This window comes from Toxotes jaculatrix, chromosome 6 (assembly GCF_017976425.1).
Source record: "Toxotes jaculatrix isolate fToxJac2 chromosome 6, fToxJac2.pri, whole genome shotgun sequence".
Taxonomy (NCBI): Eukaryota; Metazoa; Chordata; class Actinopteri; family Toxotidae; genus Toxotes; species Toxotes jaculatrix.
The window spans coordinates 8,115,297-8,139,816 of record NC_054399.1 but is presented as its reverse complement, the minus strand read 5'-3'; the positions used below and the strand labels follow the sequence as shown (position 1 = coordinate 8,139,816).

The window sequence follows — 24,520 nt, the reverse complement described above, 5'->3', positions numbered from 1 at the left end:
TTCGTGCAGTGCAGTGAAAAAACAAGCACATGCAATATTGTTGGTCATTGTTAAACTGCATTTTTATGTCTGTAGAACAAGTTTAAACTAGAAAAACACAGCAAATAAAATACAAACTTTCATTCATCAAAATAAGACAACACTATATATCAAAACATGTATAAAGGTCAAATATAAACACACATGCAAGGGTAAAGAAAGGGGTTTAAGTACAGGAGATGTGTTATTTTAGACCAAACAAACTGGTGGTGTCACACCACCACAATGACTGTATGTAAAAACATCTGTGAAGGTACAGTGCCATCATCTGAAGAAATGTGGTACGTAATTAAACCTTCCCAGTTATACTCAGAACACTGCTGATGCAACTTTATGTGAAATTGTTCTTTTCTTCTTTGAATGTTTTGAAGCTGGTGTTTTCTCACGGGGCTCAGATAATGTCAAAATGTAAACTCCTTTGTCCATGTGGTTTTTTTTAATTGCATATCTTCTCCGTCATCTCTTTCTGTAGGAACAGAGAACAAAGGACATATTTGAGACATGTTGTAAAAGGTGAAGAATGATTACATTCAATATCAAGAATATAATTTCTTATTGTGAGAAAAAGAGGTTTCTATTTGACCAACAACAAAAATATATGCCTTGGCTACCAAAGGTGGCACAATATAATAAGGACTTTATAAAAAAATGTATCTTCTCTGCGGTGTGTTGACATAAATGTCTCATCCCTCATTCTCTTTACAAAGGGGAATTACACTGCCCGAGCAACATAATGATGATAACTGAAGCCTTTTATTGACACATGGAGCACCATTCTCCATCAGCTCATATGTGATGGTAACCCCTTTGTTGGAAAAAAGCATTAACTATACAAACTCTATTTCATTATGACTGCACAAAGTCGGCAAGAGAACACAGTTCATGTGTTGTGTGCCCACAATTAGACTGAGTGATCACGTACCATGTGCGGCTTCAGGAGACATAAAAATTGCTGTTATTTTGTTTGCACTGCACATGCACTTGCAGAAAAAACACACTGGCATAAAGATGACACTCTCCCTCATCAAGCATGCTGCACAAGCAAGGTTATAGACAACAGGATGGCTAATATTTTCTGCTAGACTGACAGTCATGAGAGGGATACTGACAATCCTCCCATTAGAAAATATTTATATGATCCTCTTTCTCCTGCTCCTTCACTTCACCTGAACCCATCTGAGGTCACACTATCGTCTCACCAGAGGCTCCAGTTCAGAGTGATCAATGAGGTTGAACTCTGAGATGAAGTAGTAGTAGTGCTTGTAACAGGTATTGATGTGGGCCTCTGCACCCATGCTGCAGATGCTGTCAAAGTGATGGATGTAAACATGCACAAAGACTCTGAAGAGACGGCTCAGGATCTTCTTGCACACCTGCTGAAAGTTCTTGGGGAAAGGTACACCTAGAGAGAAGAAGGACAGGAAATGTTACAGAAACGAAGAGACCTCCATTTTTGAAAATTGAAACCCATCCTATAGCAGGGGTAATTTTCTCAGATTAATATAATTTATCCTCAACAGCATCAATATTTGAGTCAGTGTCTTTAAAAAAATTTCATTTGCATGGATAATACATTTCAGTGTGAGGAAGTCATTTCAAGTACAATTGAATTTCAGGTGCTGGGTTGATTAAAAAGGATGTGAAAGAGGACAGGCAACGTACTCCAGGGCACCTATAGTAAAAAATGCATAAAAACACAATCTTTCAGATGCACAAGACCTCAGTCTGTCAAAATGTTTTGTGTTGAAGAACTGACAAAGGTGGAAGGTGAAATATTTGTAAGTACAGGTGAAATAGAGCAGTGTTTCTAAACCAGGGGTACATGTATCCTTTGGAATACTTTCCCACTTTCTAAGGAGAATATGTAGACTGTGGAGTAGCTCATCTTACTTGGCAAAACAGAAATCATGAAAATAAAGACGCTAGTAAGATTACAAATTGGTAGTAGCAGTAAGCAAGCTCTTAGAAAGTCCAGATTAATAGCTAAAAGTAATGAAGTGGTAAATGGCTGGAATGTCTCCAAGTATTAGTAATGAGAATGAAAAAAAGGACTAAATGAACTGAAAAAAAATCAGAGCCTAAACACCGCCAGTTGCAGAATAATTTTGTCTTTGGGAAGCACTGTGCTAGAGTACATTGATGCACGTCCTGTGCTTATTCTATCCGTCCATTTCTTATTCATTCCTGCTCAGGACCCTGGGGGGGATTCTGCATATATTGGCCAAAAGGTAGAGAAACACCCTGGACGAATTGCTAGACTATCACAGGCTAACAAATAGACAAAACCCATTCACACCACCACTTTGGCGTAAGTGCTAACCGCTCAGCCACTGTGGCACCCCTGACCTCATACCTCCATTATGCATGAAATCCTCAACTCTAATAAATGTTGATTGCCAATTCTGGTGCTGAGATAAAATAACATCACGGTCACCCGTTCATTCTCCTCTAAATGTCAACCTTATTGTTTAATTAACCTCTGCTTGAACTTCATCATCCAATTTGCAATCTTGACGAGGGAGAACAGTGAGTCTCTGTAAGGCTGACACTTCAGCACTGATGCGATCAGTGCAGGCAGCACTCAACCGTGTGTTAGGTTACACATTCAGTAATGGCCTAACGCCTTCATTTGCAGACTCCTCACACACACCTACTCTGGTGGGGAAGATGTCCTCATTATTGATGAGCGACTCTATCCAGTCCATCAGCAGGTTCATGTACTTGAGAGCAGGCAGCTTGGTGGGTTTCTTGTAGTCGTCGCCGTCCTGCCACCTGTACTCGTACCTCAGCCCCCCAGACATGATGGGACATGTGCGCTCGGTGCAGTACTCGCTCACCGTGCCATAGATTAGGTTGATCCTGTTAAAGAAATCCACCACATGAACAGCAATCCAGTCGTTGATGTTCTCTCCCTCCGGGAGCTGAACCACTTTCCTGAGGTCCAAGCCGGACTTGAGCGAGGCCTGGGCCTTCTTGTAGAGTTCAAATCTCTGAGTGCCGGGCTCAAACCGCTTCCTTGGCCTGAATGTTCTGTCTTTGCTGAATACTTGTCCAAGACACAGCGCCATTGACTTAGTCGTTTCCCCTGAGATAAGGGGAGACTGAGCTCTCCAGAGTAATAATTGGTGTTGACTTTGACAGAGTGTGACCTTCGTGAGAGAGATGGGTAACCAGGACCAGGCTGGTTTAAGCTCTGAAATCAGGCCACACTGGGTCAGCGTCTGTCATGCAGAGTTTGCAGGGAACTTTTCAAATGGCGGGATGTCCCTGTGAAACAGAACAGAAGTTATTCCTTTCCTGTCAATTCACTGCTTCAGGCAAGGATGACAAAAAAAAAAAAACTGTATATGGCCAAAAATGTCAGAGCTATAGCTACAAAACCATACATATCAGTGCCAAATTGTGTAAAAAAGAAGTTTTACAAAAAGGAAGGCATTACATCAAAATTCAAAAGCCAGACATTTTTAAGAACTACATTATTAAAATGACTCATGTAGTCCCAAGTAAACACTGCACAGAAAACTATATTCCCCCACTAAGGACAATCCAGTGAGTTCATCTCAAATTTGCCATTATTGCGCCCCTGCTCTGTGTGACACAAAATGACCATATCACGAGATTTTCAGTAGCACCCAGTGATAAAAATAGAAACAGTCTCAGTCAAAAAAAAAAAAAAATCAGGCCACACGAGTCAAGAATTACTGGTGAAAATGAATGGAATGCTGCACCTCACTGAGGATGAAACAAGATTTTAGAAGCACTGTGAGAGAAAATGTCCTCAGTCCAGGCATCTTTTCGCTCACAGGCAGCACTATGGCTCTCATTCAGATTACTGGGGGTATAAAAGTAGATGCTATGACAGAAGTTTGAAAGTTTGAGTCTGGTGTAAAAACACTCAACATGACAACTGATAGAAAACAGACTGTCAGTCTGTCCCTTGGGAAATGAGTCTTGTGATGTGACACACACCCAGTAGATTACTGACAGATGATTTTTTTCTCTGATAGCTATTAACCATCTGGCAGATAATACACACCAATTGGGAGCAGGACCTCACTGAATGATTATGCTATCCAATGCCTTGATTGTTTTGATAATGAAACATGAATGTGAGCATTTAATTATTAACTATGTGGGTTACTAAAGAAAAATAGGGTGCACGGTTTGCAAGAAATAAAGTTTAGGTATGTCACAGAATCGTGAGGGTTTCGTTTTCATTGGGTTACACTGGCAACTCTCCACTGAATTGTCTGTTTCCATTCAGCACTTTGGTGGATGAAAGCATTTGTTGTCTCCACAGATTTGACACTGAAGTCACATTCAAGTGACTGTGGTTGCAACATGATACTATATCCGCATTTGTGTCCTGAGTCCCATTTTGAACTGCCGGTCTTAACATTTCCTGTGGTTGCTTCTCTGTGCTTCAAATTAGCAGAAGTTTCTGTGTCTGTGTAATCATCTGTCCTCACATTACAGCCTCAGAACTGATAGAGCTTGTTGTTTGTTATGAACTTTAGTTGACTGAGTAACTCCTTTCAGAGAACTCACACTCCACAGACCCCTCACTTGTCTGCCAAGCTCATGGTTTTACTGGCTTTTGTTCACACTTTCAGCTCATTTGAGTAAAACAGTGAGGATTTAAAATGCAAACAGCATTTGATATGTGAGAAGGGTACTTTCCACTAGTTTTCACAGTCCGCCTGATCTCAGTTAGGAACTCTCCACTGGGGGAGCATGAATACGTGGTCATGAGATAGCTCAAAATGTGTCCATAACAAAAGGGCTTGTGAGGAAGGCTCAACATTAGAGTGCTTCATTCACTCCGCAGTCTCAGGGAGACAAAATTTAAGCCAAACATTAAACTCGGACGTTCTTCATTAGTGAATGATTTATATAAAAAGTGACATGTAATACAAAGTGACTTTAATTTTGACCATCTTAAGTCCCTCTGCATGCCTTAGCAGCCTCAGCATGTCTGAAGCATGTCTGATCACGTACTGAGACTGGCAGCCCTCCATGCATACTTTCATGGTTTTTAGAGAATATTCTTCTGACACTGCAGACTAACAGAACTCCTGACGCAAACAGGAAAAACAGTTGCTCCTACATAAAAAACATTGCGGGTCGTAGAAACCAGAAACAATGGAAGAGACGGAGGGAGATCAAAAACAAGAGATTACTGAATGGAAAAAAATGTCTGCACTCTACCTGGCTGGAATACAGAAGAGGGGCTGGAATGGGGTGGAAAGTCGTGGGAAGTTCAGGGAGGATTTGGGCGTCGGATCCCTTGACTTTAAACTCCCTGTGGAGGTCAGCTCCAGCTGCTCTGCCCTCTCTAGCTCCTCTGGATCTTCTCCCTCCCTGCCGGCCACTAACAGACCGAGAGGCTCCAACTTCACTGGGCAGCAGAGACGACACAGTAAAGAGAGAAAAAAGTTGTTTGGCTTCTCTTCCTGTTGATGATGTCACATCCTGACTTTGTCTACTGGACCCTGCTGTTGCTGTCTATGTGTCTGTGTGTGTGTGTCCGCATGTGGGTGTGTGTATAGAGGACCTATAAATTGAAAGAGAAGAAGGGCTGGAAAAGGTCTTTCCAAACCCCCACTCGGCCCTCCCTCTGTTCCATTTTTTCCCCTCTTTCTTCTCATCCTGTCGGCAGAGCAGCCAGCCCACTTGTCCCACCAAAGCCCGGCCCTCTGGTAAAGGTCCTGAGAAAACAACCCCTCCTCTTAAGCCACATATAGGACAGAAGGAGCAGAATGATCCCACAAACATTTCTGGATGTTTGGCAGTCCATGCTGCTCCTTTTTTTTTGCAAAGTCTCAATAACATATTATTTAAATTCTTGGCCTTTTAAAGACATTGTAGTTGAACTCAGAGCTGCTTATCCTTAAATAGAGAAAGTGCTTCAGACTAAAAAATGCTCTTCAAAACACTGACAAGCATCTGCATTCAACAAACGAGGCACGTTTGACTTGTTTGACTGAAAGGGTCCACTTCCCCATGCCCTTGAGGGCTGAGCGCTCTTATGATAGCTGCCATGACTGTTCCCTTTGTCTTGAAGGTGAATGGGTGCCACTAAATTGCAGAGGGTGTCTGTTTCTCCACCGTGTAACGAAACACAACCTACAAAAAGAAGCTGGCTTCTCTGTGACATGACTGCCTCCAGTATGGGAAGGATAAAAGCGTAGGACATAGGAAGTTTCAGGTTCTGATGATTATGTTTGCTGCTGTAGGATCACACAGATTGAGCTTAAGGACATGATTATATTTTTTTAATGAAGCTGTAGACATTTGGCTATGTGGATTCAGCAGCTCTGGTTGACAGATAACTGTTTCTTAATTAAGGAGCAACCACTGCAGAAGCCAGCAGTACAGACAACTAAAACTAGATTCATAATGACTTTTAGTTTTGGCTTTCCTACATTTTTTTTTTTTACCATTTCTCAGTGTATATCTTTATGTCTGACTTTATGTGTACATTTATATTTGTGTATATCTTTGCTGGATTGTTTCCTGCATTTATATCATTAAGTACACAACAACAACAAAAAAAAGAAGAAATTCTGAGTTGTAACAATCCAACATATCCACTTGAGGTCACTATGACTGTGCTTATGAGTGGTGTTTCATGACACTAGTGTATCTCTCCTTAAAGCTATCAGTGAGCAATCTGTGAGGGAATACCCTTCTTTCATACTGATAAAAAAAAATGTTCAAGTGACAAAATCATTTATAATGTAAGACTACAGACATATCATTTTTGATATTTTACACTCATGACTGGTGAGGCTTTAGTGGAAATACTGATTGAATATTGTTTAGTACTTATCAGTTTGACATAAAATGTTTAACTTTTGCGTAATATGTAAGGAAAGTACCACAAGTGGAAGCGGAACTGAAAGCGGAAGTAGTTAAATTGACACAACACTGAGTCTGAATGTTAAAGCACATTGTTAGCAGGAGTTTATTTGGATTAGCTTGCCAAACTAAAATTAAAAGCTAAAAGTCACTGTCTTTAAAAAAAAAAAAAAAGAAAGGTTGGGAAGTAAGTCTACATTCTAAAAATTACATAATAAGGGTTAAATTGAAATCAGTACCTGGTTTCATGGAGAAATCAGGTACAGAAAATCCTGTTCAGATTTTTCAGAAACTACCAATAGTGACGACATTCACAGGAATGTGACCAGTCATACACAGCAGTGTGTGACAGATTAGGTCCACTGCTGCCCTATGCTCTAGTTTTGCTCTTATTGTTACTGTCATCACTAAGAAATGTGACACAGGAGGAAGTGGAACCAGTCAGGCCCTCTTTCACCTTTGATCGTCACTAAGCATGGCGCTCTGTCATCATTCACAACAACCACGCTGCCTGCTGCCTCCCTGATCCCTTAAACCGGTCACACAGATTCCACGCAACACATCAAATTCAGCACAAAGTTTGATGAAACACTCTTGCCTGAATATTTGGGGAATGTGACTGTGATGTTCCTGTATATTGAACTGTAAATGTGTGTTCCTGATTTAAGTAAAACTTTAAAAATGAGGAATGTGGTGTTTTATATTTATGTTACGTATATACCTTTGCAATGTAAGAGAATCAGACACCTCCCATGCATTTACTTTCATTTCATCCTTTGTGTAGTTAACTATCAAGAGAGATTTTTGTGTCTAATTTGTACTTAAACTAGTCACAGGTTACTGACAGTAAAGGATGAGTTCTTCCTTCTGGTTTTAAAGTCCTCATGGGAGCCCCAGGTAAGAGAGGGCCCTGCCCTTAAGGCAGCAGATGGGCAGATGGCAGTTTACTACCACTCAGGTGGATGATTAATGATCACACAAGCTGAGCAGGTGTTTGACACATAGTGCTACAACTTTGCTGCAGGCTCAGTACATTCTCTCTGTAATCATTATGGGGGAGGTTCACCATCAGGACAGCGTCGCCCACAAGATTTGAGTATCCATGCGAGGGTGGTAGTTTTAAGTAGTAGTTAAATAAACTGACACATACCTAAGCTGAGGTATAGTTTATATAGTGCAACATATGTATGTATGTAAAATATCTCGCTGCTGCTCTTTTAAAGACATGTTCAAACAGACTTTTATCTTTTCAGGGGATCAAATTCTGTCATTCATTGATTCGAAGCCTGAATAAACCACAAAATGATAACAGCGTTGTTTAAATAATCTCTTTCTCTTTCATCCCCCAGTGTGACCGGTGGAAGATGAAAACTGTTAAAAGGAACAGGAAGGTGGAGGCAGTTAGCTCTCTACTCTCTCTACTACTCCCTTTATCAAGGGACATGATGAAAATAATTGTTTGACTTTATTGGGTCGTTCTTGAGTCTTTGCAGTTGTTTGTGATCAAATATCGTACTTCTCAAAATGTCAAACAACTAAAAACTCTAAAAACATCACTTTCTTGCCATTGTGAGAGCATTTATCACTGATGGTGTAATAACGGGTCCACGCTCATTAGAGCTAAATTAACACCTCCACGCGACAAAGCAAGCAGTACTCTTTGCGCGCTGACATCCAAATCTGCTGGAACGAAGCAGCGGTGGCTGACTTTTTGGATCGATTTGGACTGAAACAGTCGATTACGTCCATATCAGGCGACCAAGTCGCATCACAGCAGAGATGTGACTCCACCTTTTTTTTCAGCCCTCTTCAAAGGGCTGGGTCAGGAGGAAGATTTAAGCGGAAAGGAAGAGGAAGCAGAGCTAACTTCAGACGCGTGGGGCTGCAGTATCAGCCCGCTTTCGACAGACTTCGTAGGTTTAATTTAGCAACAACAACAAGAAGTGAGTACCTTTCTGACATTGTTTTCACCGAACTGAACACTTCGCTAAATGTTGACTTGTCGCGTCAACGAGCTTGTAGTTTCTTTCAGGTGCGGTCCTGTTCCGGAGGGGGGTGGGGGGTTGTTGGGCGGGGGGCGCGCATTTACGCAGCGTCATATTAATACTGTATTTGCTACTGTGACTCCATTGGTTGTTTTTCAATAAAACTTTTATTTTAAACGTAGGCGTGGACTTTTGGTTCTCAATTAACAGTAGGTTTTGTTTTTCTCACCCGTGACCTCATGTCCGGTGTTGTTCCAAAATGTGTATCCCTTGAAAACGTGTGATTGGAGAGCCAATTTGCATTCCAATCAACTCAGTTATTTGGGCTATTGATGGGCCTCTATTCTTCCGCTTCTCATCATTTGCACCTGTGCTGCGGACAAAGCAGCCTGCGCACAATGGGTATTGTTGCTCTGTCCTTTGAACGCAGGTGGTAATGTAGATGTAGTCATTTTTTTGTTGGTTGTAGCTGTCATACACCTCAGTGGGAGAGATGAACACAAGACTCTGTTTTATGCGTGTGTGTGTGTGTTTGTTAATAGACTATGAATTATAGCAAATGTAGTTTGACTTTAGTGGACCAGAAATGAAACCTACCTGCTAATCAAATGATATAACTGTGTCTAATGGTTTAACCATAAGCCAGAGTGGACACAGGTATGACTGTTGCCACTCCCCTCTCGTGATCAGCTCCATGTGTTCTGTTTGTCTCACCAAGTGACCAAAAGGCCAGGTATGTTTTTAAAGGCACAACAGTCTCTCTCTCTCTCTCTCTCTCTCTCTCTCTCTCTCTCTCTCTCTCTCTCTGTCTAGTTTAATGTGGTTAGTTTGTGCTCGATGAGATGAAACAAACTACCACATAGATGAAATCAGTTGTAATTCACATTGATCTTGACTTGCCCTTGAGTTAAAGTCAGTCAAGTTTAACAAAAAAAAAAGGAAACGTAATAACAGTGAAGATGTTTCAGAACAATGTTACTAAGAATTGATATGAGGACTTGCCCAGATACATTTTTGTCTTCAAAATACGGAGGAAACAAAAAAAAAGTTAAGAGTCCCTTGGAGAAGTCGGTGAGGTCACTGGTTTAATAAGGCTGGATAATAAATTCATTTTTTTTTCTTAAACATTTAGACCGATTTTTTTCCTTATGACTTTCAACTCGAGTAAATATTAACTCTAACCTATCAAATCACGGTAATGTTCTTGATAAAAACTGATAATTTTGTCACTCATCGCTATTACTGAATGCAATAGGGGTTAGTCATGTCAAACTCTCATTTAATTTCATCACTCGGGGGCAAGATAGACAGAACCACCTCCAACCACACCTCATTTATGTAATGTACAACTGTGGAACAGATACTGTCGAGGATAGGACAGGTCTTTATCACATCAGTGACTGTCATTTGACGGCAGAGTATAATCCAGATAAAGTAGTAGTGTGTCACACTTAAAGTATTTGCAGTGTTGGAACTGACTCATGCCATGAAAAGTAAATACACCTTCTGTAATGCATCTGTGACTGTTTTGTATTTTGACATAGCGGACATAATTTATAAAATATTAAAGTAAAAATACTAAATATTTTACAGCAGACCCTGAGATCCTCCTGTGTGGGCAAACAAAGCATGTGGATTGGCCCTCATCGATTCTTTTGTTCCCAGACGATGGGTCTCTTGAGTTAGATTATGGATCACAAGGTATGTGTAGATGTGTAAACATTAGCCGTAACTAACAACTGTGGGATGGAGACAAAAGGCCTGAAGGTCGTCCTGCCCAGGTGTATATCTATGATAGTAATGTAAACACTACAGCAGCGTGACTGTTAACGCTTCAAGGTTGTGTATTGTTATCACTTCATCAGCCTCCAATGTCAGCACACTCGCTGAAGGAGTCACATCTAAGACGAGAGCAGAGCTGACAGAAGTTAAATCTATCTAAAGGATATTGGCTCTTTTTATTTTATTATTTCTTTTTTTTAACCAGTTTTTTGTCAAGAAAGCGTTTGTGCAGTAGTCGTACTTAAACACAATGGATCACAGTCTTCTCCTGTTGGTCACTCAGCAGCTGTAGTAAAATTCTTTGCTAGGTATGGGAAAATGTTAGTCATTCCCCCTTTCCTTACTACATAATGCCCAACTAGTCTGATGCTTAAAGGCGGCCCTTGTCAAAAACAGTGTTACTTCTCATTGGCTTAATTCACAGAAGCACATAGGGAAATGGTGTCACTGATAGCAGATGGTTTATGATGCTGACTTTCTACAAAGTCGTCTTCCGTGTTCCCCGCGGTGTTTGAACATCGTTTAAAGCACTAGATGAAGCTCAGCAAAGACTGTGCAACTTCTTCTCTTTACTTTGGATGTTGTCAGTTGACCTGGGGCCCATGTTTGCTCTGTACAGTAAATAAATTGGTTAAATCCTGTTTGTCTGTGAGGCAAATTTCAAGTTCTCATTATTCTGATGCCCCAGGCCAAAGGACAGAAGCTGATACGGACATGTTTGCACGCTAGATGCTCCAAATGGCAGTGAAAGTTTACTGTTACCAGCAATTTTGAATTTTCGAATCCACCTCTCTCTGAACAGAGGACTCCTTTTGATATACATTTGGAAACATTTTTGTTTGTTTGTTTTTAATGTTTTATGAATGACAGTTAAAGAGTCTGTTAAGGATGCTGCTATCTGTTCCAGTCCCATGTTTATGTATTTTTTCTTTTTTAATAGAGACCTGCAGTATAAATCTTGGCTAGAGCAACTTCTTTCAAACCCCTTTGGTTTCACTGGCAGAGGTGTGAAGTTTGGTTGGGGTGTGGTCTTTATTTCTACATGCATAAGTTTGAACCCACCTGAACCAGGGCAGCAGTTGTTTCTTGCAGCGCAGTGTGTGCTTCAGTGTGACTCTACTCTTTGAAGCAGCTTTTTAGTGGCTTTAAGTGTTAGTTCAGGGTTTTGATGATACCTTCTACAGCTAGCTCAAGGACGATTTGTAACATGTTAAACATAACTGTTAAACATAATGTCAAAAGTCTGGTTTTAGATGGTGGTTAAACAGGCCCCAGTTCAGTTCAGTACAAGTCTTTAGTAAGTTACAAGTAAACTAAATAGTTACAACATGGTTGAACTTGTTCTTGTCTAAACAGAGCGGGGATAAGAATTAAGTCAGTTTATGCAGCCAAATGTAAGTGGCCTTGTTATGTCTTCTGAAAAATGTCACGATGACTGGTTGTGTATTTAGACCAGCATGCCCGGAAAGGTGGCTACAAGTGTAGATGTGTTCTTAGTTTAATCATTGAATGCTTTATTTATTTATTTATTTTTGGGCTTTTTTTTTTTTTTTTTTTTAATTTCTGTATATCTGCATAGCCATTAAGGTGGCTTTAGGTCAATTAAGGTCAATTCCCAGCCTATTTGTCGTTGGTGGTTTTTTAGCAGTGGCATTATCAAGATTTTGGGGAAATTAGGCCAAAGGTCAAATTACAAATCATTGCAAACTGTAAGAAGATTCAACCACTGAGGAAACAATGGCACAACTGGCAGTTGTTTCCCCCTCTGTAACAGTCACATTAGAACATTACTGTTCTCTATATGTACTACATTTTTTTTCCAAGCGTTAAAATGTTTGAATTGTCTGTTTGAAACTCAAGTGGAAGTTCTTGTCATAGTAGCGTCTTAGTTACTGTTGACAGACATGGAGAGTGTCATTCCATTCATGGTGCAAGTCTTGCATAATACCAACCTGTCTACCAGGCCTGTTTTACTCTTGCCCCATCTGTCAAGTCTGAAGTCGTGTTGTTGATGAGTTTTAGCATGCTTTCCTCTTAGACGCTGAATAAGGACACACCCTTGATAGCTATGAAAAACTATCATTAGCCAGCATGCTGGCATACATTGCTTCCAGATGGTGAATGATGACAATCTTAAATTGAAGTTGCAGTTTTATATAGGTTTATTAAGCGTTTTCATTCAGCCTTGACATTCAGGCAAAGTTTTAGACACATCCCCAGATTAATCAGTTTTATTTGGAAGAGAAAAATAAAAGTGATAGAAGAAATTTTTTTTTTTTAATAACTCAAACTGTCCATTGTAAACATTCATCGCAGTTTACAGATGGGCTTCCTGCCTGGTTCAACTTTGACCTGCGGTATCCATGGCTGTGCACGCACAGTTTTCCTGTGCAGTGAGGGATTATTGCAGACATTATGGGTGCGTTCACCTGTGGTTTTGCCTGGTAAACTTTTTGCTTTGCTTATTTGCTTATTACTTGTCAGAGCATTCAAGTTTCTTGACATGTTTGACTTTATTGCAGTGATGTCTCAATGCGCTTAGATCGTGGCAATTACTTAGAGGACAATCTTATCATAACTAATAGAAATGATAGCCAAACCTACAAAAGGAAAGAAGACACTTGCGCTGTGATAAACAGGAATTATCCTCTAATGTTATGTTATTAAGTCTCAGCTACTTAATGTCTTTGCTGATACAGTTCCTGAGCATGATCTTTTACAACATCATAGCTAATCAGGTGGATCAGTGGTCTTATAACTCAGGTGGGGATCCTTGTTTTTGCAGACCCCCCTATTATACCTGAGTTTGTGGACACAGTCTGCATCAGCTTGACCTCCTTCATAAAGGAATGCAATGCACTATTGTTGACTGTGTATATGTGTGTGGAAAGTTCCAGAAATTGGAGTAGCTGGTGGGTGAGACCTGCAGAGGGGACAGAGAAGGAGGGAGGGGGAGTGGGAGTGGGAGTGGGAGGGGCGTGAAGAGAATGAGACCAGTGTTAAACGGTCGGTCTTGCCTGAATACTTGCAGGTAGGGGTGATACTACTCCCCCACCAACACCCACTCACACACACCCAAACACAATGAAGATGGTGTAAACATGTCAGTACCGGATCAAGTTCAGCAACATTCTTGTGGTGGGGGGTGCAGGAAGAGGGGGAGCAGTTACTACGACTTAAGCATTTGGTTGTTCAAGTTTATTTTCTTAATTGTGTTCTTAAATGGATGCATTGTGCTCAACATATTTATCATTACATCACCGGTATCTATTTTTAGCATATGACACATCTGCCATGCGTGGCTGGAAACCAGAGGGCACATTCAAATTATGTGCAGTCGCTGCACCAGTATCGTCTAAAAGCAATCCAGATCTTTAGCAAGTTTGAATGAGTTTGAGTTTTAACCAGTGTAGAATGAGATCTGTTTGTGTTTGAATATAGATCATTTTATCTCGAGTCATTATCTCCAAACCCAGTTATGTCAGAGATGTCTGGACTGAGAAGACTGGGGCCCAGGTGAGAGTCCTGTCCCTGAGGGCCAGGAAGAGCACACTGACTAATGCCTTTGTCTTCTCTGGAGAGTTTGTCACCCTGCTGGCTTGATTGGAATGTGTGTTATTGTTTTTACCTTTTGAGACTAGTACTCATTTAGCATTCTTCTTTTTTTCTTTTTTTTTTAACTTGGCATTCACTTAATTTTCTAATTGAAAATTAATTGAAAATTAATTGAAAAAAATTAAAAGTTGTGAGGGCAGGAAATAACTAAAATCTATTTGGTATAAATAACAGAAAAATAAATCGAATGTCCAGAATGTTGTTCGTTCTAAGCCAAACCATCAATAACTTACACCATCAGTCTAAACCTTTCACATGCAATTTGACATTAATCTCTGAAGGCAGCTTGTCAACTGTACTATCTGTCTTCAGAACAGATTTAATCCTTGCTCCTCTTTGTACACTGCACTGGAAGTTTTTCACATTGCGTAGCTTGACCTGAGATCTGTACAGTGACAAGGCCGTGGCAGCAAAGTTTGACTCCTCACACCAGTGTGTCACATGCTGGTGGAAATTCTGTGAGCCGTGCCCTCATTGCTATAATGCAACTGCCGCACACATTTATACCTTCCAAGTCAGGGGATCAATCTTTTGATTTACCAAGATCGTCAGTAGTTCAGAATTAAGCTTTGGCAATTTTCAAACATAGGTGAATCAACATCCAGTAGAGTTAAAATGATTTTGATATAGCCAATAGCTGAAGTTATAGATGCGGGATCAATCAGTACTCAGTGTGGTGGACTGGTTTGTTGGCTACAATGGGCAGATGTATTTTGTTTGGCACTGTGCCGCGGAAAGACAGCAGGGTGTAACTACTATGTCTAGTCTCTGGAATTTTACTGACTTTGCTGCTGAAGCACATGCAGTTGTTTTGGTTTTTTTTTTTTATGTAAAAGGTTCCCACCCTTCTCTTACTCTACACTCTCACTGTGCTAAAGCATGAGCAAAGTTGAGATTGCATTATTTCTATTTCTGACAACTTTGACTTTGATTTCACTAAACTTTGTAATGTCTCTGTGTAGTTGATAAGAAAAATTGGGCTGGAATAAAGCCAAAATCAATAAACTAAAAAAAAAAAAAGTCAAATTTGTATTTTTCTTTTTTTAATTAAAAGTCGTCCCCATCTTCTGTTTCCCACTTGCAGTTGAGATCATTAATCATCATTGCACAAATGTATCCAAAAGTCATAAATGGGACAAGTGCCTCTCATTCATCCTTCACCTGAATGAATGACCTCTGGTTTCAATCACTACAACAATGTGTGCAGTTGTTGTGCAATAGTGTTGATCTCAACAATTTCATGTTTAAAAATTTGTTTTGACGAACCACAGTTTACTTTCATTTTTGTGTCCTTTTGCCATGAATAACTATATATATATATATTTTTTTTTTAAAAACATGAGGCATGATGATTTGTTTTTGTTTGACGGATCCTCTTTCAGTCACACATTGACAGTATGAATTGAGGCAGTTTTGATGATTATCATATTTCAGTCAACCATATCAGCAGTCGGGGAGTTAAATAACTACTTTTGTAAACCACCATAATTGGCATTTCCGCATCTTCCGTCTTCATGCTTATTCGGCAAGTTGGAAAGGGGTGTTGGTTTCACAGGGCAAGATAACTGTCATATTTGAAATGGCTTTGTCAGCGACTATAGTGGAGGACGGTGATCTATTTTGTTGTCAAATGTGTTTCGGTATTTGGAGGAGGGGCAAAAAATGCACTGGAGTGCTGCCACTACTCCCCCCTCCACCCCCCTGGGCCAGAGTGACAGGTAAAACCAGCCCAGTCGGTCAGATACAGTGCAACGCTGAAGAGGGCATTTACAATAAGAGTTTCAGAGATTTTTACAGACTGCCAAGCATCTTGTTGCTGTGTGAGTTTTACTTCTGCTCTTCTGCTGGTCAGCAAGGGTGATGAATGTCACCTTGAGGATCGAAGACAAATGTACAAAATAATTTTTGAAGCCCTCAGTGTTTAACACATTGTGTGCAGTTTTTGATCAAGACACATTAACAACCGGTCATATTTACAAATCTGAAGAAATGATGAATGAAACTAACCCCCCCCCCCCCCTCCCCCTCCCCCCGGCCCCGCCACGAGCCGAGCCTGTAGTGGCCATTTACCTGCTGCTCAAAGTGATCCATGAGTAGAAATGCAACTGTGATTAGTGTTATTGTTATTGTTAATGAAATGGTTTGTCTGTCCGTGGCTCGGCTGGGTGTGACGCAGATCACAGTAATCTCCTATCAGGGAGAGCGAAACCTCCTTACTCAACACACTCTGAAAGATTTTAAGCATTATCGTATGAGTCATCTCTTCCCTTTTGCAGCAACAGTTTTTGTCTGCCATTAGCTTCACTGTCCAATCCTGAGTAAATACCCAGGATTTATGACTATTTATGATGCTTCCCAGCTGTGGAGCTTGAGTGTCTTTTGATCCCCCCCTCCCCCTGCTAGGCGATTATGTTGATGCCTTGTATACTTTTGTCTTTGAAGTTTATAAAGCAAGCATATGGTAGCTCTGTACCAGATATTAAGCATAATTGTAATTGGAAATAGTATCCTAGCGTACGTAGACACTACAGGGCTAATAAAGTTAAAATAATAATGATGCTGAAAGGAAAGGATTTGAAACCAGAGGTTTTCCACACTGAGATCTCACAGGTTTAGCGAAATGTGTAGTTTAACAACTAGTTCTCGACTTATTTCAGGCATTTTAGTTGTGACATTGATTGTTCCACAACAGAACAAAAAGAAATGGAAGCTGGTTTTGCTTTATGGGTGTTGGCTGTGTAAGGAGCCAGTAAAGGCGTAACAATGGCCCCCTTCATGATAACAGAGTCGCCACTGATTTCTCGCCCTCTGCCTGTGAATAATATTATCAGCCCACCCCCGAGAGACAACTTGCAGGGCGACTCCAGGGTTGTGTGTGTGTGTTTTTGAACGGGTGGAGGGTGTGACCAGAAGAGTAAAAGAAGGGGAACTTGCACTTGTTGAAGTCAGGGCGGCGGTCACAACAGTAGGCAGCTGCGTTTTAATTTGGGGGTGCTCTGTGGTGTGGGTTTAAATAGGGGTCATCTCGCTCTCACCCCAGCTGTACTCTCTCTCGGACGCTCGCTTACACACAGCGTGCTCTCTCTCTCTCTCTCTCTCTCTCTCTCTCTCTCTCTCTCTCTCTCTCTCTCTCTCTCCTTTGCTCTCAGTCTCTCTGGCTCTGCCTCTTTCCCTCCCTCTCCTTCTCTGAGCGAGTTATTCATCCACTGTGTGAGTCAGGGAGGGTGGGGATTTGGAAGACTGCTGTACCAGTCACACTTTGTCAGTTTACTTTCTCATTCCCTTACCCCATCTCTCTCTCTCTCTCTCTGTCTTTCTCTCTCTCTCTTTTCTGTTTGCTGCTGCTGCTGCCGCCCCTGCCCGTCTCCCTTTATAGTTTACGAAGAGGCTTTGCCGTGCTGCGAAAAAGGAGCCGCATTCGCTTTTGATGATTTAAGGGGGAAAACTCTAGTCACAGCAAGGTAAGTTGCTCAGTGTTACGTAGACGGTGAACTAACTTGTGTGAGGAGTTTGCCCACATGTTGAGCAGCTCTGGGCGTTTTTTTCCCTCCTCGGTTTCCTTCACAGGAGGTTTCTGTTCTTTTGGTGTTTGAGGATCTCAGGTTGCTTTTTTTTTTTTTTTTTTTTTTTTTTTTTTTAATGTGTGTTTGAGTACTGGGTTCCTTGCCGCTCCTCTCGGATTTTTCTTTCCTTCATCACTCTGCTCCAGTTTGTTCATCATTAACTCCTACCTCGTGAGTGTGAGCTCCGTTTTTCCATCCCTATGATTCATTAACATGGCTCTCATAGGAAATGTTCCCCTTCCCTTTCCACTATACTATGTCTCTGTGGTAGATGGAAACCAGCTGCCTTGTTGTCAAAGGTGGTTTATACAGAGGGAGTGACTTTTTTTTTCTTCATTATTTTAGTTTGGTCACGGGAGTAGACTGGTACAACCTAGGGCTCTAAATAACAGACTGTTGCTTCAGTGGTCATGTGTCTGCATGCATCACTCTGTCATGGGAATAATACAGAAGGCACTTTTTTGGACCCCTCTCACAGTAATGAGGAAGTTCCTGTGCTCTTGTGCAATTATTCCAAGCGTTGCCGCAATAGCTGAACATCAGTGGCCACTGAACAGTTGAGATCAGTTTAGACTTCCTGTCCAAATTCTGAGGTAATGCACAAAGCTTTGATTGGTGAAGATTGGGAGCAGTAAAGTGGTGTCATTCTGTTTGTGTTCACTCATAATCAGATACAATAAGTGGTGAAGAAATGTCAGAACAGTGAGGTGCAGTAACTGCTGTTGATTGGTCTTGTGAAAAGGTGTTGTTGTTTCACTGAGCTGGAATGGAAGGGGCTTCATTTTCATTTTTCTTGGAACTTCTATCTTCATCTGGGTCTTAGGATACAGAGATATTGTTTCTCTTTTCTTGTATGTGTTGTTATAATCATAAGACTATCCCCCTAAATTGCACAGTCAGTTTTATTATTCAGTATTTAAAAAAAAAAAAAAAAAAAAAAATCTAGAGTCACATGTTGCATGTTCATACAGTAGTTTGAACATGAAAACTAGGAAATTTAAACCTGTTTTCTCATGCATTCAAACCGACACTAAACTACTGAAAATGTATGGATTGCCAACATGATTGGTAATTAAAGGAGATGTTTGGCTTTAAGAACTCCTTAAAATTTCCACTGAATCAAACTGCCACTACGCAATTCAAGGCCACTGTGTTACAATAACCTAGACAATATCACTAGCCTGACCAGAATATGACCTGATCACTTTAACTGTTCAGCATTTTTCCTCAGAACAAGACAGACTCTGCACCACAGACATGATGGTACTCTTGTTGAAATGTGAGGCACCTGACCAAATGCCTCATCGTCGGTTCAAAAACGACCACAGCTTTTTGTGTAAGAGTTTTCTGAAATGTCGTGTGTCTAATCTGTTACACAACAGCATCATTTGCACTTTAGTTGGTCGCACTGAGGACTGCAAGCAGACAAAATTCGACTTTCACCATGTCACGGGGAGGAAGTTGGTTAATCACTCAGCGTCAAGTGTGGCTCTCAGAAATTGGTGTGGAATGCAGGACTCAAGTCACCTGGAAACTTAACAACAAGACTGACCAGAAAGATACAGTGGTGTTGACATTGTCCTGGGGTTAACAACTGAAAAAGCCTAAGGTCAACAAACTGTGTTGGGGGGGGGGGTAATTTACAAAAGGAACAGTGTCCAGTTTGTAAGAGATGTTTTCACTGCACACATGTGCTGTGCAGAATCAGTTTTAATTGACGCAATGAACACACAATGAATGCACAAATGATGTCAACATAATCAGATTGAGTGCTATTATGTTTTGAGCCAGCTGATTTTAGTTTGTGCAAAAACGGCTGCAACTCGGTTAAATGTGTCATTTTATGCTTTCTGCAGTGTAAATTTGTTTGTAATGATTATAAGATGATGTGTTTTACTTTCATTAACTTGATGTGCTCACACAGAGCATCTAATTTCAGATGTCCTACACTTCCTTCCAAATTACATTTCCTGTTTGATATCCTGTGATAAGAAAGTCATTCAGAACTACTACCAGAAGCAGAAACACCCTTTTTTTTCTTTTTCTTTTTTTTTTCTTATAAACTGTATTCCTCCATTTTTCTAAGCAACAGCTGCATGAGCTCAGCTCCCTGCCCTTCATTCCACAACCTGAAATGATTAGCTTTTAATCATATTGGCTTAAGGAGGGCTGTACTTTAGTCCTTGGGCAGTGAAAACTCATTCAGCATTGTAGATTGTACCTCAAACAATAGCTCCCTCTGGGTTTAGTATGTTGAGAGGAGACCGCACCCTGTGTGTCCTCTATTTTGTGACTACACTTCACAGTTTGCACTTGATATGGTGAGCCTTTGTCAACAGAAAAATACACAGGCCTTAAAACCACAGCAGCATTCTTGTGTGCAAGGCTGCATATCATGGCACTTTCCATTAGCGAAACATATTTGTTGTAGAGCTGATAGATTCAGTTTGCAGTGGTAGACTTCTGGTAAATGTTGTTGCCACATAACAAGAGGGAACATGTAGTTTAAAGGAACGGGGATATCTGGGTCAGGGTTCAGCAGTTTGTCTCAAGTTCAGTGATCACCAGCTTTTGGTGCAGCTTGGATCTTGTGTCTTAACTTCTTGCATGACTGCTGCACACAGACAGCTTACAGAGTGCCGCCTTACTGTGGGATGAGGGTTGTCCTTCCCAGATCCCTGTAGCACCTCCTCTCTGATATCAGGCCATGTCTGATGAGTGGCTGGAGCCAGGGCAAAGCATCCTGGGATTTTTAGGTGGGAGTGTTTTTGTTTGGTGAGGGATGTACTGCTGTGTCCCAGTAATCACATTTCAGTCTCGCTGAATCAGGAAATGTCAGAGATTTCTCCTCGTTGAAGGCATTTATTGGTCATGGGTGATCACCAGCACATGCAATAAATTAAAGACATGTGGTTTTATTTCACCAGTATTTATATAATGCACTCTTAAAGGAGAATGCTGCTGAATTTTGTTTTGCAATGTCTCTGAAAATTTTACTGTGTAAGGGGAGGGAAAAAAAAGTTACACAGTACAATTTCCTCTGAAAATGAATGAAAGGGGAATGAGACTGGTCCATTTTCCCGTTTCCCAAAACGCATCTAAAAAGGCCAACATCTGGATCAAGATGTGTCAGAGAAGTGCATCTTTTCTCTGTTACTTTCAGGGAGGATTGCTGCAGTGCTTGAGTTTGACAAGGTGAAACTAACAGAGCTTTTTTCCCCCCCTCTAGATAATTGGGTCATAACAGTACAAGACAGGAAACATGCTTCAAGAGATTCAGGAGATTGGCTCACATGCCATGGATATCTATGACTACCTCTTGGCAGGAATTGGTAAGTGATTGAGCCAACAAAACACACACACACACACAAAAGTTACTTTGGGTTTTTTCCCTTGTTTGTTTTTCATGTCATGTTACCTTTTTTTTTGTTTGTCTTTAGATCCACGCCTGAAGGACTATCCACTGATGCAGAGTCCCATTCCCATGACCACGATATTGCTGTGCTACCTGTTCTTTGTACTGTACCTGGGACCTCGTATAATGGCCAATCGCAAGCCCTTCCAACTAAAGGAAGCCATGATAGTCTACAACTTCCTGCTAGTGGCGCTGTCCATATTCATTGTATATGAAGTAAGACGCTGTTGTTTTAATGTCTCCAGCACTTTTCTGCACATTTTGAATATTTCAGAAATGCGCACACAGTGTAATTCAGCTGAATTTCTATTTTCAAGCATCTATTTTGGAATTTGATTACTAGCTAATGACTGCTAACTTTAATACAGTGTTTTGTCCCCAAGTCAATACAATGTTTTTATTTTTTGGTCATTTAGTTCATGATGTCTGGTTGGGTCACAACGTATACCTGGCGATGTGACGCAATTGATACCTCTAACAGCCCTCAAGCACTACGAGTAAGTCCCCCGTGACTCCTCAGTCACACATACTATAAATCTTGACTGATACCAGCAACAGTTGTTCCTCGTCTATGAGGAATAGCTCTGCACTTGTTCACAAATGTTTCCTGTTAACCTGTGTTTGTGTTCCCCTCACTAGATGGTCCGAGTGGCCTGGCTGTTCTGGTTCTCCAAGATTATTGAGCTCATGGACACAGTAAGTCCAGTCCATTTAACGTGGCACTGTGAGTGTCTTTAATGCTCAGTTTTTAGTCAGTAGAGATTGGCTTTAAATATCAATATCTTCTTTCTGTCAGATCTTCTTTGTTCTGAGGAAAAAGCACAGCCAGATCACCTTCCTACATATCTTTCACCACTCCTTCATGCCCTGGACCTGGTGGTGGGGTGTTGGCTATGCTCCTGGTGAGTACACATTAACTAAATCTTGTCAAAACTTGTCAGAGAGTTAGAAACTGATTAATAGAGGTACGAAAGCAGCCATGGGGGTGTAGCATAGTTGCTTCATCTTTACCACCCTTCCAGTCTTTCACATGTAGACCTGTATGACCAGCCACAATGTTCTTTGTTTGGTTCCTACATTGGTCTGGTCGAGCCCTTTAAGAAACCTTGTGCAGACTACCTGTAAAGTACTGAATCTTGTGAAGTCATGAGAAAATTATTAACCAAGAGTTTCTGCGTAAAACCCGTATGACCTCTACGTTCTTGCTTTCCTTGCAAGGTCAGAGGTTCTTTGGCGACACTGGTGAAGTCGGACTAATGTGTTTACTTGTGATTATTACCCCAGGTGGAATGGGATCTTTTCATGCCATGGTGAATTCTTCCGTCCACATCATCATGTATTTCTACTATGGCCTTGCCGCTGCTGGACCACGCTTCCAGAAGTTTTTGTGGTGGAAGAAATACATGACTGCCATTCAGCTCGTGTGTATATCTTTGTGCAGTTGTTTGTTGTGTTCATGTCCTTGTTTCTGCTCCCAAAAAAAAATAAATTCATCTACATTTATATTTATGAAGTGTTTGGCTGACTCCTCATTTGTACCCAACAGACCCAGTTTGTCCTGGTATCTCTCCACGCAACCCAGTATTACTTCATGGACAGCTGCAACTACCAGTTCCCCTTTATCATCCACCTCATCTGGGTGTACGGAACCTTCTTCTTCGTGCTCTTCTCCAACTTCTGGGTCCAGGCTTACGTGAAGGGTAAGCGGTTGCCCAAACAGGACATTAAGCAGTGTCAGAACGGCACAGCTGCCTACACCAACGGTAAATACCACGAGAATGGCAAACACCACGAGAACGGCAACGGCATCAGCACCAGCAACGGCTCTGCTCACCACGAAAACGGCAGCGCTCACATGGGCAAGATGAAGAAGGCCTAGGATCTCTGGAAGGAAACACCCAAGAAGTATGACCCCGCGAAACCTGTTAAAACTACTAGGGATTCCAAAGATAATTTTGGCTGTGTTTCTTTTCCTGTTTTTAGTTTTATATGCAAAACATGGGGAAATAACGTGGTCAATGATTTCCACAGTTGGGGTCCCACATTTGGTTGGTTTGTTGGTTGTTCTTTGAGTTGGGGAACCATCTATGGAACACAATGTATGAAGAGAAGATGTTTTGACCTTAATGTTATCTTCACTGATGTTGCAAACAACCTCCTAGTTCATTGTCACACTGGTGGCCTTTCACCCCACTTGCCTTCACTACTTTTCTGACCCCTCACCCCCTGTGGACAGATGACTGTACAGTTTCTATCAAACTTGAAAACATTTTGTAAATAGTTTTACAACAAACAAAAAAATAACTAATTGTATTGGTATTCTTTAGACTTTCTAAATTTTGTTACGTTGTGTATTTAAAATTAAAATGCCAATAAATTCCATTTTAAATTGTCTTGTTTTACACTTTGTGTGTCAGAATTTTCTTTTACTCTCAGAATAAGTGCTTGCTGTGTGTGCAACTTGCTGAAAAAGCTTTCAGTTAGTTGTCAGGACTCTGGCATTGTGCTGTGTTGCAACGAAGAATGAAAGTATTTGCATTGCTTGCTTGTGCCTCTTGTCTTGGCTATCCCAAGTATGTGGAGCAAGTAGGAAGTAAACAAGGGACCCATTCTGTTTTGTTTGAAAATATTCATTGTAAGATGCAGAGAGAAAGCATCCGGATCTATGCTCACCCAACTAAACAGCTGGGTCACTGGGGACAGAAACTGGGTCATATTTAAATATTACTCTGTAAAAAGCTGTTCCTTTCATTAAGAATCCTAATTCGTATAAGCTAATTAAACCACTGATCCAGAATGTAAAATGAAAACAGCTACATACTGGAAGCACAGCTTTCCTTTCACCGTAAACTGCCTTGAAGTTCCTCTGTGAAACTGATACTGTGGGCAGGAAATGACTTAATTTGAAACTGGCTTTAACCAGTTAACAAATATCATATCCTTTACTTCAGTAAAATCATTGATACCGCAATTTAAAAATACCCGATTAAAAGTGAAAGTAAACCATTCCGAATCTTAAAGCACAGAAGTATTATCAACAAAATGCACTTACTGTGTAGTAAATCACAGTATGAAAACTAACATCATCCATCATTCAGCAGAATGCCCTGTCTGTGTTAATCATTGTAAATAATTAATGTAGCTGTTTGAGCTGGAGCTAATTTTCCTACTTTATATATTGTTTCATCTCTTAACAATGGTTGGGATTCAGTTACAAGATAATTGCGAGAGGCCTTGAGATAAATAATAGCATAGCAAAG

The 24,520-nt window shown here is 40.8% G+C and overlaps 2 protein-coding genes across 6 annotated transcripts; one reads left to right on the top strand and one right to left on the bottom strand.

Annotated features, from left to right (window-relative positions):
• Positions 1–44: 44 nt before the first annotated feature.
• Positions 45–5,590, bottom strand: mob3c (MOB kinase activator 3C). Of its 2 annotated transcripts, XM_041041295.1 has the most exons (4): positions 5,248–5,586; positions 2,690–3,306; positions 1,239–1,441; positions 45–505 (listed from the first exon to the last, which is right to left on the bottom strand). In XM_041041295.1, exons 2-4 carry the CDS (start codon positions 3,105–3,107, stop codon positions 476–478), a joined length of 651 nt encoding a protein of 216 aa, XP_040897229.1. In that variant the 5' UTR covers positions 3,108–3,306; positions 5,248–5,586; the 3' UTR covers positions 45–475. The 2 variants fall into 2 exon arrangements, with proteins under 2 accessions (XP_040897229.1, XP_040897230.1); XM_041041296.1 differs by lacking the exon at positions 45–505 and having other exon boundaries at positions 1,261–1,441; positions 2,694–3,306; positions 5,248–5,590.
• Positions 5,591–8,699: 3,109 nt separating this feature from the next.
• Positions 8,700–23,664, top strand: elovl1b (ELOVL fatty acid elongase 1b). Of its 4 annotated transcripts, XM_041039880.1 has the most exons (10): positions 8,725–8,843; positions 17,659–17,743; positions 19,077–19,181; positions 21,075–21,177; positions 21,286–21,476; positions 21,677–21,757; positions 21,900–21,956; positions 22,057–22,162; positions 22,545–22,681; positions 22,807–23,664. In XM_041039880.1, exons 4-10 carry the CDS (start codon positions 21,108–21,110, stop codon positions 23,137–23,139), a joined length of 975 nt encoding a protein of 324 aa, XP_040895814.1. In that variant the 5' UTR covers positions 8,725–8,843; positions 17,659–17,743; positions 19,077–19,181; positions 21,075–21,107; the 3' UTR covers positions 23,140–23,664. The 4 variants fall into 4 exon arrangements, with proteins under 4 accessions (XP_040895813.1, XP_040895814.1, XP_040895811.1 ...); XM_041039877.1 differs by lacking the exon at positions 19,077–19,181; XM_041039879.1 differs by lacking the exons at positions 17,659–17,743; positions 19,077–19,181 and having other exon boundaries at positions 8,700–8,843.
• Positions 23,665–24,520: the final 856 nt, after the last annotated feature.

Coding starts and splice junctions, on each gene's coding strand:
- mob3c (XM_041041295.1), bottom strand. CDS start 3,107: ATGGCGCTGTGTCTTGGACAAGTATTCAGCAAAGACAGAACATTCAGG. Junction 1,442..2,689: donor CATCTTCCCCACCAGAGTAG/GTGTGTGTGAGG, acceptor TCTTCTCTCTAG/GTGTACCTTTCCCCAAGAAC. Junction 506..1,238: donor ACTCTGAACTGGAGCCTCTG/GTGAGACGATAG, acceptor CTGTTCCTACAG/AAAGAGATGACGGAGAAGAT.
- elovl1b (XM_041039879.1), top strand. CDS start 21,108: ATGCTTCAAGAGATTCAGGAGATTGGCTCACATGCCATGGATATCTAT. Junction 21,957..22,056: donor TTATTGAGCTCATGGACACA/GTAAGTCCAGTC, acceptor TCTTTCTGTCAG/ATCTTCTTTGTTCTGAGGAA. Junction 22,163..22,544: donor GGGTGTTGGCTATGCTCCTG/GTGAGTACACAT, acceptor TTATTACCCCAG/GTGGAATGGGATCTTTTCAT.